The sequence below is a fragment of the Trichoplax adhaerens genome, genomic scaffold (assembly GCF_000150275.1).
Source record: "Trichoplax adhaerens TRIADscaffold_8 genomic scaffold, whole genome shotgun sequence".
NCBI lineage: Eukaryota > Metazoa > Placozoa > Uniplacotomia > Trichoplacea > Trichoplacidae > Trichoplax > Trichoplax adhaerens.
In genome coordinates this window covers 2886459-2905338 of record NW_002060950.1, presented here as the reverse complement: position 1 = coordinate 2905338, position 18880 = coordinate 2886459, and the positions used below count along the sequence as shown (strand labels likewise).

General features: G+C 33.9%; 2 protein-coding genes across 2 annotated transcripts; both read left to right on the top strand.

Annotated features, from left to right (window-relative positions):
* Positions 1–4132: 4132 nt before the first annotated feature.
* On the top strand, positions 4133–11023 carry TRIADDRAFT_58757 (uncharacterized protein; the record flags this gene model as incomplete). The annotated part of the gene is made up of 11 exons (XM_002114810.1): positions 4133–4146; positions 4650–4743; positions 4884–4963; positions 5471–5870; positions 5987–6078; positions 6264–6476; positions 6636–6723; positions 6844–6929; positions 7794–8098; positions 8185–10671; positions 10947–11023. The coding sequence occupies 11 exons, from the start codon at positions 4133–4135 to the stop codon at positions 11021–11023; spliced, it is 3936 nt and encodes a 1311-aa protein (XP_002114846.1).
* A 3298-nt stretch (positions 11024–14321) lies between these two features.
* On the top strand, positions 14322–14657 carry TRIADDRAFT_7057 (uncharacterized protein; the record flags this gene model as incomplete). Its single annotated transcript, XM_002114809.1, has 1 exon — positions 14322–14657. A coding segment is annotated over one exon (336 nt), but the record flags the coding sequence as incomplete, so codon positions are not given.
* Positions 14658–18880: the final 4223 nt, after the last annotated feature.

Genomic DNA, 18880 nt, shown 5'->3' with positions numbered 1-18880 from the left:
TAGACTGCTAGAAATGCTACAGTTACAATACAATACAGTACTGTACAATGGCGATTTTTACAAGAATAACGGTACACCATAAATCGTGAAAAAACGAATTGAAATCATTTATTTCACAAAAATAAATTATACAGGCATGTTTATGAGAGCTTCTTCTTTCCACACATAACAATTTTGATGAATTTCGTTCACAAAATGTCGCAAAACATTAGCGTTGATTTATCTAAAACGAAAAGGATCACGCTCAGTATATCAGGGATGGATTCCATTCTCTAGATCAGTAGTGTAGCGCTTCTGGGAAGTTGTCTGTCCGTTACACGCATCTAGGAAGAAAAGCAGAAAGGTTGCGCTGGCATATCCATCTTTCTTTCTTTCTTTTCGTCCCTGACCACCATACTGTACAATATGTACGGTACAGTACCGATATTTTATTTCAGTTCATGACTCTATTTTTGTCTTCTGACTAGAATCAATCCTTTCACAGACTATCCCTCCAACTTTATAGTCTTCAGACTAGAGCACCCTTGAGGTACAGTATGAAGAAAAACGTGTGTATACAGTACAGTACAGTAGAGTTCAAGTAACGCGCGCTGGACTAATCGACGCTAGGAACTAGGCAACTTTCCCTCCTTCGTCGCCGTCCCTCTTTTTACCCGAAATCTCGCCATTTCTATACTGTTGCTAGTCTGGACAAGGCGGAATTTCGGGTAAAAAGCGACGGAAGGATACACGATATCCAGTGAGTTGAAGACCCCATTTCTTTCTTTGACGACTAGGGCTGCCAAATAATTTGTCACCCCTTGTTTGTCTAACGAGTTGTTGTAAGATGACATTAATTTTGCACTCGACTTGTTCATCCCTAATTGGCGTCCTCCAACAAAAGTGCTTCCGTCATCATTTTTAAGATGTATTATAATAAATAGCCATGTGTGGTTAGGGTTAGACAAAGTCATGATGACCAAGCGGAAATAGACGGTTGAAAATGCATGGAAACTTGCTTGTATCTCGATTGAAATTCATTCAAATCCCTTGTACACGATATCCAGTGAGTTGGAGAGCCATTTCTTTCTTTAACGACTAGGATTGCCAAATGATTTGTCACCCCTTGTCTGTCTAACAAGTGGTTGTAAGATGACATCGACTACGCACTCGCCTTATTCATACCAAGTTGGTGTCTGTCCGTCAACATAGTGCTTCCGTCCGCATTTCTAAGATGTATTATAATAATAATAAACGGCCATGCACTGTATGGTTAGGATTAGACAAAGTCATGATGACCAAACAGAAATACAAGGTCGAAAATGCATGAAAACTTGCTTGTGTCTCGATTGAAATTCATTCAAGTTTCTTGTACACGATATCCAAAATATGGTGAGGTGTTCGAGACCCATTTGTTTCTTGGACAACTCACGCTTGCCAAATAGTTTGTCACCCCTTGTTTGTCTAATAAGTCCTTGTAACATGACATGGATTATGCACTGGCCTTGTTCACACTTGATTGGCGTCTGTACGCCAACAAAGTGCTTGGGTCAGCATTTCTAAGATGTATTATAATAAACGGCCATATACCGTATGGCTAGAATTAGACAAAGTCATGATGACCAAATAGAAATAGAAAGTTGAAAATGCCTGGAAACTTGCTTGTATCTCGATTGAAATCCATTCAAGTCCCTTGTACACGATATCCAGTGAGTTGAAGACCCATTTGTTTCTTGGACAACTCACGCTTCTCAAATAGTTTGTCACCCTTTGTTTGTCTAATAAGTCCTTGTAACATGACATGGATTATGCACTGGCCTTGTTCACACTTTGTTGGCGTCTGTACGCCAACAAAGTGCTTGGGTCAGCATTTCTAAGATGTATTATAATAAACGGCCATATACCGTATGGCTAGAATTAGACAAAGTCATGATGACCAAACAGAAATAGAAAGTTGAAAATGCCTGGAAACTTGCTTGTATCGCCATGGAAATTCATTCAAGTTTCTTGTACACGATATCCAAAATATGGTGAGATGTAGAGAGAGACCCATTTGTTTCTTGGACAACTCACGCTTGTCAAATGGCTTGTCACCCCTTGTTTGTCTAATAAGTCCTTGTAATATGACATGGATTATGCACTGTCCTTGTTCATACCTGATTGGCGTCTGTACGCCAACAAAGTGCCTCCGTCAGCATTTCTAAGATGTATTATAATAAACGGGCCATATACCGTATGGCTAGAATTAGACAAAGCCATGATGACCAAACAGAAATAGAAGGTTGAAAATGCCTGGAAACTTGCTTGTATCGCTATGGAAATTCATTCAAGTTTCTTGTACACGATATCCAAAATATGGTGAGTTATTAGAGACCCATTTGTTTCATTTGGCAACTCACGGTTGCCAAATGATTTGTCATCTCTTGCTTGTGTAAAAAGTTATTGTAAAATGACATAGATTTTGCACTGGCCTTGTTCACACCTGAATGGCGTCGGTACCGCCATACTGTACACTATACGCTTGGGCAGCAGAGTCCACTACTATCGTGGACTGCTGTCCTACCGTCCGGCCGGCCATAAATGAATCGATTAGTCAGTCACTAGTGTTAGCGTGTTGTAACTCTTCCGTTTTGCGCTCCGCCATTACCTGGCTAAATTGGTGGCTCGCATCTTCACTGTTCTTCTTCAACTGGACAAGTTATTGGGGAATGATGAAACTGCTACTCTTCTTCACACCGTGAAATTAATCTCTGTGTGACTATCGGTAGCAAATTCAATCTGACTTATTTTCTATTTTACTTTTACTATTGCCGATTGGCTGCTTGTTGAGCAATCGATCACTTCCAATTGATCCAAATTAGACTAGGAAAAACCCTGGACTCATTTTCTACTTTTACTATTGCCGATTGGCTGCTTGTGGAGCAATCGATCGCTTCCAATTGATCCAAATTAGACTAGGAAAAACCCTGGACTCATTTTCTTTCTTACTTTTACTATTGCCGATTGCCTGCTTGTAGAGCAATCGATCGCTTCAAATCGATCCAAATTAGATTCAGTACAGCCCTTGGGGCATGTGTTAATTTGAACATGGTACTAGAATAGCTCATTTTTTAAATTTTGGCATTTTAGGCATACGAAGCGTTTTTTGCCTCTTGTTCTTATGTCACCAACATCTTGAATTGCATGTTGTTTGTTTTCATGATTGGCAGCATGCTACAACCTAGCCTACAATGATTCATCTAACCTTGTAAAGACTAACTATTGCCTGGATGATATCACGCTATAGACTGGCATACAGGGAAGAAGAACGATTTGTAAACATTGATTCAATGGTAAGCCTTGTAGTTATTCCATCATCATTGACGTTGTCTTGTCCAGAGATGGCTTCATTGGACATCCACCTCTGCAATCCATTGCCAATTCTTATGTACCCAATATCATTTACAACGGCATACAACATGACGATATAGTAGCAACAGACTTAGTAGTAGCAAGCGTCAACAGAGGTAGTAAGAGACGGCAGGCGCCATGCCTGTCGATGCAATCCTTTTTAAATTGTAAATTAGGTAGAAGACGTTAGCATAAGTGTAATTTGATTAGACATGGTGAAAATAGATCGGTCGGCCATCACTGTATCGGATCTTATTTGACCTTGTTGTTGGCTATAAAAAATATCATTGCACCAAAGGTTGATAATGAAGAAAGCAATTTGTAAAAAGAATTGACGCTTGAGAATTATCGATTCAAATACTGAATCCATTAACGTTGTAGTTTTCATCGTTTGTCATCCGCGATTCGTACAAACAGTTTACCTTGAACAAAAAATATCTTAAGTCATCCAAACAATTTCAATTTTGTGAAAAGCCATTCAAAAAAGAACTTCCCCTTGGTCCCTTGAACATCTTTATCAGGATATTGTTGCATTAAAAACGCCATGCAGTCATACAATACTCTTGATAGATCAACTTCTGTTAACGCAATAGTCTATCGATTGATTGATCTCACCATGATGATATCGAATTATTACTGATTGACTGCTGAATTTGCATTCTACGTGTAGGTTATTGTTTTAGCAAGTAGACACCTTGGCCATTTACCTGCTTAAATTGATTGAAAGAGATTGGACTAACGGAATCTCTTCGTCAAATCAAACATGTCCAAACCAAGGTAAGCGATGATGATCAGAATGAACGTTATGGATCACCAATTCGATGATAAGTGTGGATTTATTCGTTTACACTTCAAAATACACTCTTAAATATCAACATTGGACCCACATGATATCCCTTTGAATTCAGAAATATAAATCTGATTTTATTGCTGCATTCAATTGTAGATCATACATCAATAGCCATATTTAGATTAAGTAGACAGATATAGTTGAGGACTACTAAATACTCCCACGAGTATTTAGTAATCCATGACTGTACCATGCACAGTATAAATGAATGTTGTAATTGTTACGCTCATTCCTACAGCAACATGATCATCTTCATCTAGGCAAAAGGATTTCGTATTGCAGCCAGTTTATTCACGATATTAACATATTTATGCCATTTTAAGTCAGCCTAGTATGATAGATATTGTGAATATCGATTATATTGGTAGCGATTCGATCCCAATAACTTTCTATGTGTATAATTGACTACATTCTGCCGAATGACGAATAGAGCCAATTTTGCTACTATGTTTGCTGGGCAAATACAACAGAACCCTGTCGAAATTACTATCCAATTTGAAAAAATGCCAAGCCATCACTTTATGGTAAATGGACCTACATATTGCCAAGTTGTACAATTCGTTGATTAATTACTTACTTGATATTATGAACAAGTTATCAATCACTTGCTTGGTTAGCCACCTCAACAATCAAGAATTTTAATTTATGTTGTTTTATATTTCAGAATAGCTTGACTGAATTTTTACCTCAATTTGGCCTTATCGTGGATGGCCCTATTATCAATTACTCGCGAACACCAACTGTGTAAGTGTTATGCATACTGCTGGTATTCTTCTTACTGCCAAATAAATGCCTTATTTAGCTGTCATCCATGACGACATGATTTAAAGTAATGATCGCTGAATAGTAATAGGCGGCGGCACGCTTTGCCTTCCAATCACTTTACCAAAATTATTTAATGTCTATTTGTAAGACCGAGTCTACAGCATTGTCCTTATTTACATGCAATCACAAGTTCTTTTCTGTAGTAACGGTTTATGCCATCATTTTACTGCAATAACTATTGTCGTAGACACACGTCTTCTTTGGGTAAAAATAGCTTTAATTGTAGTCTGATAGTATAGCTCCTGCTATAACATCTACAGCATAAACACTAAGCTGGCATTGGGCTAATTTAGGAGTAGTCGTGGCCGTAGTGAAAGAGATATGCAATGACTTGCCCTTTATTATCCTAATGCACACAAGTCCAATGTCTGATCAATACTGTGAAAGAATTCGCTATTAATGATATTATTCTTACTCTTTCGTTAGTCGTGTATCTTTCAAGCTGAGAGATGACGCTTTTCGGTGCAAACGTGCCTTGGATAAAATCAGTGAAATGGTAATAGATGACGAGATGTCTACAAAGTTTTCCATTTCCAATGCTCAAATTCATGACATGTCCATACTGGAAACAATGTATAAACTGAGTACCTTCGCTAATACACAAGATACTGCAGAAAAATTCATGCTGCAAATAGAAAGAGCTTTCAATCCAGACCATACAGGAACGGATATGAACTCAGAAATGACGGATACTGATACAGAAAAAAGTATTTATTCCGTTGACACTACTTCAAATCATGATTCAGATAGTTCTACAGCATTCAAAGAATACAACTTATGCAAAGTAACGATAAGAATACGCTATCTTCCTAACGAAATTACCAAAGTAAGTATCATTTTAAGGTTTGATGGATAAAATTCTATAGCCAAAATGATTGAAATTAAGGCATCTTGACATTTAATTGTATTTGGCAACTCTACCTTCTCATCCTATCGTAACAGAAACAATTCTCTGATCAATTGGAAAAAATAACTACTACAAAGTTTGATACTAAATTTGAATCAGCTAAATATCCATCTTTTGGAAGAATCGGGTATGTATCACTTAGAAGCTATAATTTGGTATTTTCTATAACTGATTATCGTTTATATTTATATCATCGTGCATGTAGCTACCTAGTTTGTTAGTGGCATAGCGATAGTTTTGTTTTAAATTTAAAGATTAATTTAAATCTGTATTACAGTCGTTCATAATATAACTGGTTGTTGCCTATTTCAGATTGATTACTTTTGAATCCGAAGAAGAAGCATTCAAAATTACTCAAATATTATCCAATCATAAAATTAACGATAAAACGATAGATGTACAATTTATTGATAAAAGGAAAAGAACTTTGTATCTGAAGAAAGCATTTGCTGAATATCAACTACGAAATGAAATATCGGAAAAAAACAAAAATGTCTTTCAGGAATTATTTACCATTTTAAAAAAGTATATCAATATTTACCATCAATTATAATAAAGTTGTACTACAAAATTACAGCTAGCAATGGAAAGATTGTTCCGTGCTTTACCTATAATCTACATTATACTCTCGGCGTGAAAATTCAGTAATGATCGTGTATATATATCTATGTCGTTATTACGTAGGAAATCTCAAACGCTAGATAAAGACCTGAAAGCCTCTACCAATACCAGAGTAATCTGCATTTCAAGAATACCACGTTCCGTGGATCAGGTAGAATATGTAATTGGCAGTACTTCATTAAGCCTGTATATGGATGAATTGCCAAGATTTGTAATGCTTCATACGTATAACATCCCTAATGTTATTATTCATATCAAATAACTTAATTAGGAAAGAATTAAAGAAATATTTGAAAATTTTGGAAAAATTAAAATTCTTGGTGGTCGTGAATACTCTCGAAAGGGCAACTGGCACATGTTTGTGAAAATTTTGTTATCAGAAACAATAATGATTTTGTTAATGCAATCTGCCGTACTATACAGGACAACTAAGAGAGTTATTTTTGTTCAACTAGGACACTTGTATATGTATCAGATGAATCTACCTTTGCAGCTATAGCTGCGATGAATCGTTACAAGCTTGAAGGTCAAAAACTAGACGTTACTTTAGACTTGATTAGCCCACAATCTCAAAAGGACGCCCTAAAGGAGTGGATGATTGATTTTAAACTTGCTTTCAATCATCCTTACAAAATACTGATGACAACGACAGATTTCCAAAAAAATTTAAAGAAAATGTAAATGCCGATAATTATATTATAATGATCATGATAGAAATATGGTTATCATTTATACTCGAATTGTTGAATTATCAGTGTTTTAATTTTTGGCAATATATCCTTTGAATGTTTAAGACGTAGAGTATTAGCTCACAGAAAATTTGGTCAAGCTTCTGTCAAGAACGACTGTGAAATTCAATTTTGTTACTCTAATACCATAATTTCTAAGGTAGTTATCATTATGTGACGATATCCGTTATGAAATGTCTATAGTGACTATAAATTGAATGAGATTATTATCACTTGTCATTGTGATGTAAGCTTGAATTAATCTCACTTAATTTACATCACTATTCTCATGATATTTGGACATCATAGCAAGTGTTATTGGTCGCTATTGATAAAGTTGGCCTTGTAATCAACGAATGGTCAGAACAGAAAGATCAGCAGGATGATGGAAAGATAACTTTGTAATGCCCAACTTCATTCATTTCGACATAAAACATAATACGTAAGACAAGTTCTAAGCTATTCTAAATTTTTTCGTGTACAATTTTCTTAGATTTATCAAATTTTCAAGCGAAATTGATGGTCTCGCCAGCTATCATGCTGCTAATTTAATGCCATCAAACGTTCTATTTACAAGTTGTTCATGGTCAACGAGATCTGAAACAGAAAAAAATAAACGCTTGGAAAAATTACATCGTGTATTTGAGAAATTTTTAAGCAGATTTGCTTCAGAAATGAGCCTATCTAACAGTTCTGCAAAAAATTTTACAAATAATGTACAAGTAGATGAAATGGAAAGTGACACAAATACCAGAAACAATACCTCTTGGCGATCGTCTGTGTTAATTAATGCATCTAGTAAGTTGTGATTTAAATTGTGATACTTGAACTGCATTCGGCAATTCTTATGCTAAATCTTGCTATCTTATAAATTTATATTGCAGGCAAATCTATCGATGCAAGGCGTGACTTAAATAATACTCCTTTAAATAAGGATGCAAAGCAAGTTGATAGTCAAATTGACGGCAAATTGACCTCTGAAGATATTACTGATAGTATAACAAGAAGCTTGCGTTCATCTAGTATCAACGATGGATATCCAGATTCTAGTAGCTACGAATCTTCAACATCTGATGTACGAAAGATCGATCACCGTAAAACATCCAGTAAACACCGAAGTATGGAAAGAAGCACTGTCGATGCACACCAAACGTCAGATACTAACAATTCGTTGTTTTCGAATGATGAAGCGCCTAGTAATAAAGCAAGGCATTCTCCCAAAAAGAAAATTGCCTTATCCAGAGCTACAACTGGAAATAACAATAAAAGTGTTGATCCTCATGTTCACGACAATCTATCATATAACGACTTTAATTATCCCACAATTAATAGCTCGAATAAAGATAGCATGGTACTTCCACTAGCTGCTACCTGGTGTAATGACGGATGTTCCTTTTGGGGAAAAATTAGTTCTGAGGCTTTCAAGCTGGGTGATATTGTCGGTTCTATATACCCATCGAAATGTTGGGTAAAAATAAATAGTAACGAAGTTAAAGTAGGTCGAATATATGGCGTGGTTACAAACAAACTGCATAGAGTACGTGTGCTAGCGTTGGATACTGTCACTACTGTAGCTTTCATAGATTCTGGTGGTAGTATCCAGAATGTAAACCTAAATTCTCTCTATAAACTGCCTGAATATTTACATTACACACAATCTGGTCCTTATCCATTTAAGCTTTACGGAACAGATACATTAGATGGTAGTGCAAGAATCGAAGGCAAAAGACATCTTGCTGCACTTCTCGATACAGCCTCGCATTTATATGCCGTTGTTATTGATGAAAAATTTAGCAATCAAATTGAAGTTATTATCTTTTTACCTGATAATTTACAAGAAAGTTTAAATGAGCAAGTGAGTAGAAGTCGTTATGCCTTTCTCAACGTTGAAAATTCGGAATTTCTTCGCAACATATTAATGGCTAAAGACAAAGTAAAAGAGTTTACAATGCTACAATTGGATATTACGGATAATCAATTACAATCTATTCGCTCAACAAGTGAACAGTTGAGCAATACCCAGAGCTCACTATCAGCAGCATCTGGACACCCTAACTTGAAAGAAACTGTTCCATCAATGGACAAAAATATTATAGAAACGGAGGACCATAATATCTCAACTCGAGGTCAAAATACTGCATCTACCAATGTACCTATATTAAGTAATCGTAACAATAATCTCGAAGAGGCAAGTACAGATACCGATAACGAATGTATTGATTCATTAAGTTATGAGGAACTAGTAGTCAGTGCAACAATAGACATAGCTATTACCGATGTTGTAAACCCAAACTATTTTCTAGTCAAATCGTTGGAACCTGATCGTGAAATACAACAATATAGTGACATAAGAGATCTTATGGACAAAAGATACAGCAAGAACGTCAGGTCTGTTAATATCAATGAGCTATCATGTGGCAAAGCTTATAGTGCATTTTTTGCCGAACATTGGCGTCGCGTAATAATTGATACTATTGGTAACGAGAATGCTGAAATACACTGTGTTGATGAAGGGATTGTGCAAACTATTGATTTGAACGAAATTAAACCCTTGTTCAAATCAGTTGCACAATCCTATGCTTCCATCTATCCTTGCACGTTATATGGAATTACCAATCCAGATAATTGTGAAAGCTGGGTCCCTGATATAGTTGATTGGTTTAAAGGATTAGTTTTAAATGTAAACGTCTTATTAAAAGCAAAAATAATTTTACGAGATGAATACAACTATCATATTGATTTATTTGTTAATAATGAGAATGGCTTAACTAATATTAATCGAATATTAGTTGAGAAAAATCTGTGTAAGTTAAACTGGGATTCTCATAGATTTCTTTGTAAGATCCATAGCTTCCACAGAATGATAAAAGAATCATTATTACCTATAAATCAAGCTAATCTACTATCTTCTGAGAATCTAATTAAAGTGGAAGTTACTAATATTATCAATCCAGGATTATTTTGGTTGCATTGTTGTGATGAAACTGGACAAATGAATAAACATTATCTAGAAAACATGAAGGTGGCTATGCAAACAGTTGGGCACAAAGGTATTTCTGTTGGAAAGATATACTTTATTGGCACCCAAAGTAGTGGGTGGTATCGTGGTCTTATCATGAGACTTCTTCCAAATAAGCAAGCAGCTGTGCTCAATATTGACTATGGTACCACTGATTGTATTAGTCTTGCAGATATTGGAGCAAATTATAATGAATCCGATCCTGTACCTCCGTTAGCCATGCAATGTAGCCTTCATAAATGTATAGGAACGCTGCAAGACGGCGAATGGAATACGGAATCAATCTCCTCCTTTCGGAATTTAGTTACTTTAGGAAACTTAAAAGCCAGATTTATTTCGATATCTAACGACGGTACGTATGATGTTCAGTTACAAGTCACCAAAGAATCATCGCTTATCAAAATCGAAAACACGTTGATAATGCGAGGATATGCAAAGCGAATTAATGATACCAAAGACACAGATGGTGACTTAAATCCATTACAAGACAGTCTAGCTGCCTTAAGGCATTATAGTTCTTACGTAAAGAAATAAATGTTAATCTTTATTCTTAATTATTATAATACCTTTTATATTAATAGCATAATAACTGTAAATTATTGTTTTTTTCTAATTTTTCATACACAGGTTCTCTGATGCATATTGTAATACAATCGTTCATAATGATTGTCAATCTCTTTATAATGATTGTCAATCTTTTATAATGATTGTCAGTTTATTATAATGATTGTATTACATTATTCATATAATAAAATTATTGCGATTATTATTTCATAATTACTAGAATATAACATTTCGAGGCTTCAACAACGTTGGCGTTGGTCATGTTTATAGTTGATTGTGTAACTAAAATTCATTGACAGCTCGTTTGTTAATATCAGACATTAAAACTACTGCATACAATAAATAGTTACTTTCTATTCAACAGTTAATAATTATCATATGGCTGGGACACAACTACAGTAGTTGGGTGTGATAAAAGCATGTTATAGTAGTGTAAAATGAAGCACTATATTATGTAGGCTATTGCACCGCAGCATACCTTTTGCCAGTATGCAAACTTCATATACGCGTATAGTAGTAATGCTAGAAAACTTTTATAATACTTATTCTGGAGCAGTTTTATTTTAGAAGGTACGATTAATTATGGAGATAAGATGATTGTGCAATACAGTGGACGACCTGCTTGACAGGATGCAGTATAATAAATTTAGTTTATTCGAACAGTCATCTAATTTCATTTTAAAATTCAATTCCCACTGCTCAGCTACAGGTAACTGCAAACGAAATTAAATGGTTTGATGCAATTGGTAAGTATCGGTGTGTGACAAATGTTGTAGTAACGAAAATCATGAGATGGAGCCCATAAAACATACCATTAGAGCCGAAATAAATATTGAAATAAGAAAGTTACGGTTTATTTTTATAATCATACTTGGTAATTTAGTGATCTGGATTAAATGAGAAGCCATCTAGGTCTAAAATAAATCACTGATCCTTAAATGTAATACTGATTTGATCTAAATTTATCATGGGCAAATGTAGTCTAATCGTTTCAAAATAGTCATGGAATGCATAAAATAGCTGCAGTAACGCCATAGTATATAATATCTTCAATTCCTGTCTTGACTCCTATAAGCACTAATTACTGTTCAATGATCATCCATTACTTTTTATTGAGCAGTACTATAGCTATTTCTCACTTAAGTTCAAGCTGCAGTACTCTATATATTCCAAAGCCTAAAGTCTCTATTTAGCTAGCCAGTTCATATCAGCAATCCTTAACGTCCGTATTAATACAAGAATGAAATGCTGCTTAAAAACGCCTTTTGCTGGAAAAGGAGGAACAAATCAAATGGTCAGCTATGATTTACGCGTATTTTACATTCATTTCTGTTTATTAAGCGTAGATTATATTTGAAAGCGATCATATGCCTATCCTAAACAATCGGGAATGTTCAAAATTTTCAGTAAATACCAAAATAAATATTAATCTGCAAATCGAAACTGTTTCCATTTCCTACATTTTAGAAATTTCTCTAATCAGCGCAATTATTACGTTTATTGGACACAAATACAATTGATAAACATCATAAATCTACGTTTAGGGGTATTATCATTCTGTTTCATAACCGTTGACTAAACATGAGCCGAAATCGACCATTTTTTGTCTCGAGGTGATTAAAATATCTCAAAAGATTGCGGCACTTGATATACAGTATGTATCAGCTAATTATGTAATACAGTAAGTAGTACAGTGCAGTAACTATCGTTATTGAGATCATCACCAATGTCTACCAATACCATGGTTATTTCTCAATCTAATTCAAATAATTTCTATTCTCTATTGCAATTCATAGGCACTACATTACCTTAGCTAGCCTTTTAATGTTATTCATAGAATTAATTAATAAGAAGATGAAATACTACATAAAGTACACTTCTACCAGTAAAAAGTGAATAATTAGCCTATCTCAATGATTAAATATCCAATATCAATTTATTTTGCATACCAGCATTGTAGCTTAAATCAAATTTTAATAAGTAGATATTTCTATCAATAATTACACCTATGACGATTATAAGAAATTTTATTTTTCGGGAAATGCCTACGTAAGCACTAATCCGCAAACTTGCAATCCAAACATTCCTATTATCAGCATAACCTTTATTTTTCACTGGAGGTAAATTTATTTGCTGTCCATAAGTAATCTAGAGAATGACGAAGCTCTATATATAGCTTTCGAATTGTTTACCAAGAAACAGCTTAAACGATCAATATGCTCAGTTTTGGCATAAATTAAAATATCACGTAGCCATACATGAACAATATCAAGGTATGTTCAGGATGTTGCGATAGACTTATAGTCAAGACTCAAGGGATAACTATTTTTGAGAATAATATATGTTGGACCTTATTAGTAGTTGCCATCTGATGCGTATATTGCTATAATAAGAATCTATTTTTATCTAACTAAATTAACGATATTCTTCACATGGTGTAATAATCATCACCTTCAACCAGGAACATAACTTTGTTAATGCAATTTTTGCCAGACGCGACTGTCTTAAACGATCAGACATGGAAGATCTGTAAAAAATTGATTTGATAAAGATTCTTTTATGCGGTATCTGGCTTAAATATCTTGTACAAGTAATTTAACATAATTAGCAGCACATTTTCTCCTCTGACAAATATGCTTTAAAATATTAATTATAGTTAATATTCTAGCTATAGTAGCATCTATACCTCGCTTAATAGAGTTTACTAAAATGAGCCATTATGATTTACGCCAACTTTGACGTAATATTCTCACTAGGAATCCCATGTTAAGATTCATCCTTAATTTATTAATCTAGTTTGTCTAGCTTAAATAAAAATGATGTGTAATATCCAATATTTAAGGAGGTAGAGATGATCTATGCTACTGCTGTCAAATTATAATTATATTATTTGTGATCCTATTTGCCAACTTGAATATACAGTATACATGGTAAGATTTCAGATAGCTTATTATCCTCTATATTGTAAAGAAGACTATATGTCTACGATACATTGAAAGGTACTCTCTGCTATTTTTGTTATTTTATGGCACTATCAGAACAAGGAATAAAAGATCAATAGGACTTCTGATCTTATTACATCGTTTAGAGACCATCTGTAAATAATATATCTGCATGTGGTAATACGATATATTAATGTTTAATTCAATTTATTTCTAATGTAATTAGTAATGATTAGCCAAAGAATCGCAATTAGCCCCTCAAGAAACTTATTTAAGGGACATATTCATAACCTTTGGCCATTAAATCGCATCTCCGGTAGCTAATTGCAGCAAATCCATCATTTGTTGCAAACTAAGAATTTACTAAGTGAAGTTGAGAATTTTCGTATTCCCCAATTTTATAACAACTAGCTAGAAAATGGCCAAGCTCTTGTGTATGTTGATGGTTACTTTGCTCGTTTCCCACGACCTTGCATTTGCAGTTCCCCTTGCTCTAGAATCGAGAGGACCTGGCACGCCATTGCTTGAATCCAGAGGACCTGGTACACCATTACTTGAATCCAGAGGACCTGGTACTCCATTACTTGAATCCAGAGGACCTGGTACCCCATTACTTGAATCTAGAGGACCCGGCACACCATTGCTTGAATCTAGAGGACCTGGTACACCATTGCTTGAATCCAGAGGACCTGGTACACCATTGCTTGAATCCAGAGGACCTGGTACCCCATTACTTGAATCAAGAGGACCTGGTACCCCATTACTTGAATCAAGAGGACCTGGCACACCATTGCTTGAATCAAGAGGACCTGGTACCCCATTGCTCCAATCAAACTGTGGTTGTGATAAAATCATCCAGATTTTGACGTTTTTAATGCGTACAGATCCACAACGCTATGCTCCCCTAGCTAAATTGCTTCAAAGTTATTCTGGGTAATTAAAACATAATATAGCAATAGGCCCTTATGCTAGATTCAATTCTGGCTCACTTATATCAGAAACATGATGGACAACTAACTAGACTAACTAATCCTGACACTATTCCCAAAATAATTTCAATAGTATTTGATTTCCATCGTGTTATTTAGACTCTGGGGCTCTTCTTAAGCCACATACGTTTAGTAGCCTTAAGTATTAGTGGTTGTTAAAGATGATGATAGCACATAACCTATATTTCCTTTCTTTATGCTAGTCGATCATAACTCTATGAAGTAGCTGTATTAAATTATACTAATAGCCATATTGTATTTCCTCTACGTGATGTTTAACGACTAATATTTGCGTAAGCATTCGCTAGAGATGATAAACATCTAGCAAAAGCTATTAGTATGATATTATGCTTTGCGATCTTTAAACTAGCGTACATATCGTATGTTATATCAGTGGCGTTTAAACCTACCATTAATCATCAATAAATATGTAGCTTGTGAACACAACAAAGATTGATAATTTTTATTTGTGGAAGAAAGTTAATATTGAAATGCTGAAGATATTAAGATTTCGCCTAGGAAATGATGAACTATATGCATGTCTAGACGCTATAACTTTAATAATATTGAACATTTTCTACTTATTATCCATAGATTTACAGTTCAAGATAATAATTAGAGCAGTACCCATTTTCCTTAACCATGAAGAGCAATTTCGTAATATCTTATACTTTCTACATTTTCAATAGATTTATAATTCTAGACAGTAATTATTAGCACCTTTTTTATACACAGACTACATTTTAATAATAGTATATAACAGTTGCTTCACTATTTCTATGGACTCATAGTTCAATACAATAATTAGTAGCTCTATTTTTCTTATACATGAGCTACAGGCAAAAAGCATAGATGACCAACGTTTAGCTTAACTCTAGATGAAAATCCTCTGGCAAATTTCTATTTAAAGTAACACAGAGTTAGCTAAATTTTGTATAATAAGTAATTCTATGATCGTATTTGAAAACTCATAGTTTTGCATGGAATTAGTAGTGAGTATATCTGCATTATCAACATATTTAAAAGATTAGACAATAACTACTGAGCAATAGTCTGAACAAGTACCGTAATTATATCAAAATCTTCATCCACAGGGTCCATAGTTTAGCCTATCTCCTGATATGTACCATATTGGGTAAATTTGGGACTTAGATATTGTGTAATTTAGTAGCTCTTTGATCCTCATAATTTAAAATTATGACAACGGTGCTTAACAAACTATAGCATTAAATAAAGTGTATCTACATTTTAATACCAAGATTAATATGTTGCATGATTATACCACGGTAGAGCGTTGTAAATGATGCCGTGGTAACTGTGTATTGAAATACGTTTAGGTATTATTTTCTTCTTCTAGTAACAGTAACTACCCATGCTCATATCTCTGAATTATATGTGAGCTGCAGCTATGGACTACTAGATGTACAGGTATATCTAGTAGTCCATGATGCATCTCCTGAATAAATCCCTAATCTTGTATCTATATAGTTTGTGAGAAATTTTTGATAATAATCTCTAAATATGCAGATACAGTATTAAATTGAAGATATCTGGCAGTGAAACAGCATTTCAGGACGTTATAAACTGATTTATCATGAAATCTTTTGATGCCTAATCTTAAAGATGCAGGTAATAGATCTGCGCTATATCGAGCTCAGTCACACTAAATCTTGGATGTAGATATAAAATTTCGATTACTTTCCGTTAAAAAAGTCTTCCATACGGTACCTTAGTATTAATTATATCATTCGCTCTATTTAATTAGAGATATGAGACCGCTTATGAATAAATTCAAGAATTAAACATTTAATCTACTTCAAACTCACTGATACTAATTCTTAAGTAAGCAAATAGTAACAAATAATGCTATGATAGAGTTTAGGATAATTAATTTTGAAGATCAGACACGGATAGTCAGTGATGCTTTCTATCAATTAACTGCAGTGTCTTCATATTCTTCATCATAGTGAATTGGAGATGTATAATGGCTAAGAAATAAACGCGTGGTATTATAAATTTGGTCTATTATAACCATCAATAGATCCATCTATTTATCTATTACTAGAATTCCTGAGGAGCTAAATAGCCAGGGAGTATTAAATTTATATCATTATGAAGCTCAGTAACAATACATCTTGGTAACAGGCATTAATAATTTTTGCTGCTCCTGGTCTAAGTTTCTACTTGTTACAGGGTTTGTGATATCTTTACCCCTTTATAGTTTCTAAATTAGTAATATTTAAGATTTATATGCTGATATCAAAGTCTCTCGCTTATACTTAGTGGAATAGCATTTGAAATTTAATACTTACGGTAATAATGACTAGAAGGAATAAAATTTGGATGATATCATGAAAACATCATCTCACTCGTAGCTGACAAGATAAAAGATTGATACGAAAAGATACCGCAATGTTAATCCGTTTTCTCTTATTTACAGTAAACAAGCGAATTTCAATTTTCATGTTTGCTAAGTGGCATAGTAATCAAGTTATTAGTAATGCGAAGAATTATTAAAATATTGATCTACTGCTCCTATTTATAATTTGCAAGGTACAGTAATTTCAATTTTCATCGTTACAGGGTAGCTTAAAAATTATAATCAAGGCATGAGTACTTGGACACATCAGTAAATCCTTGATCAGCTTCCTTATTTGTAACAAGCAAGTAAGCAAGCTAATATTAATTTTCATCTTTATAAGAGGACACGGTAATCCTACGCATTGATTAATCTAGTTACGAAATGATCAATCAGATTTTAAAGAAGATTTGACCATAATTTCATTAAGCTTATAGGTATGGACAATTTAGGTCTGATTCAGTGTTTAGATCTACTAGGAAGTCATGTTTTATACTTATGGATCGAGAATGAAACATGAGGTCATAGAGCTACTCATAACTTTATTCCTAGTCCACAGTTACAGCCCTAGAAAGGTGCAATATAATAATTAACAAATTTAACCGCACAAAGATATCGCTATCAATATACATATATCATATATCATTATGGCAACTGGCGTTGATTAGTATCAAAATTTTATAACGTATTGCTGAGGAAAAACTGAAGTAGCGACTCAATTTACAGCTGGGTTGCCCAACTAAAACTAAATTTTACATGATTACTAAGAATAGTGTAGTTACATGCTGAAAAATTATTGGAAGCATATGTAGTACTTCAAATACCAAGCGTTAACTGATTTGTAGCGGTTATCTTCGAGAGCAGATGTTTATGCGATTAAATTTGTTTATGAATTTAACTTGTACTAAAATTCTCCATAGTACAAAAATCAAAACGACTCAATTCGTAACTCAATAATGAAATTATCTCCGGAGTGAATATCTAAATTAAAATTGAATGAAAATCCTATATAATATATATAACTGGACATTTAGGAATAGACGTAATATTTGAAGCATTAATAAATATTTAAAATTCACAATTAACTAGAATATCTTTGTTTAAAGAAGATTTAAAATTAAGCTAATCAGCTATATTTAGATTTAGATTTAATATCAATGTTAACCAGATGGAAGCATGTTATATTTCTATTATGTTACTAAAATACCGAGATTCTGTAATATTGACTAATATCTTACATAAGTAACTAGCAATTAGCTAACTTAATTATTGGATGAGCAATACATAATTAGATATTTAGTTATTGTAAGAATGCTTATTCAATGCTACAAATAGTATTTTGATTAACATCTAAAATTCTAATTTTGGACGGTAAACAATGTAGATTAAGATCATAGAAATAGCAGCACTAAATGAAGCCTGCTAAAAACGTCCATTTATTCAGCTAAACGCATCATCTACATTATCCTCGTATTTGAGTATACTACAACTTGTGAACAGGTTATATTCTATTCTAATTGTCATTAAGATTGAACTTTGCAATTACTTAATTCTATTAACAAGACCATATTATATCAATATGAATAAAAGACGTAATCGGTAATCGTTGGTATAATTTTAATTTAACTACCACATAAAATAAGCATATATAAGACAAACTTATTGATTGACTTGATTAGCTAGCTTAAACCCACACTCATAACAGCG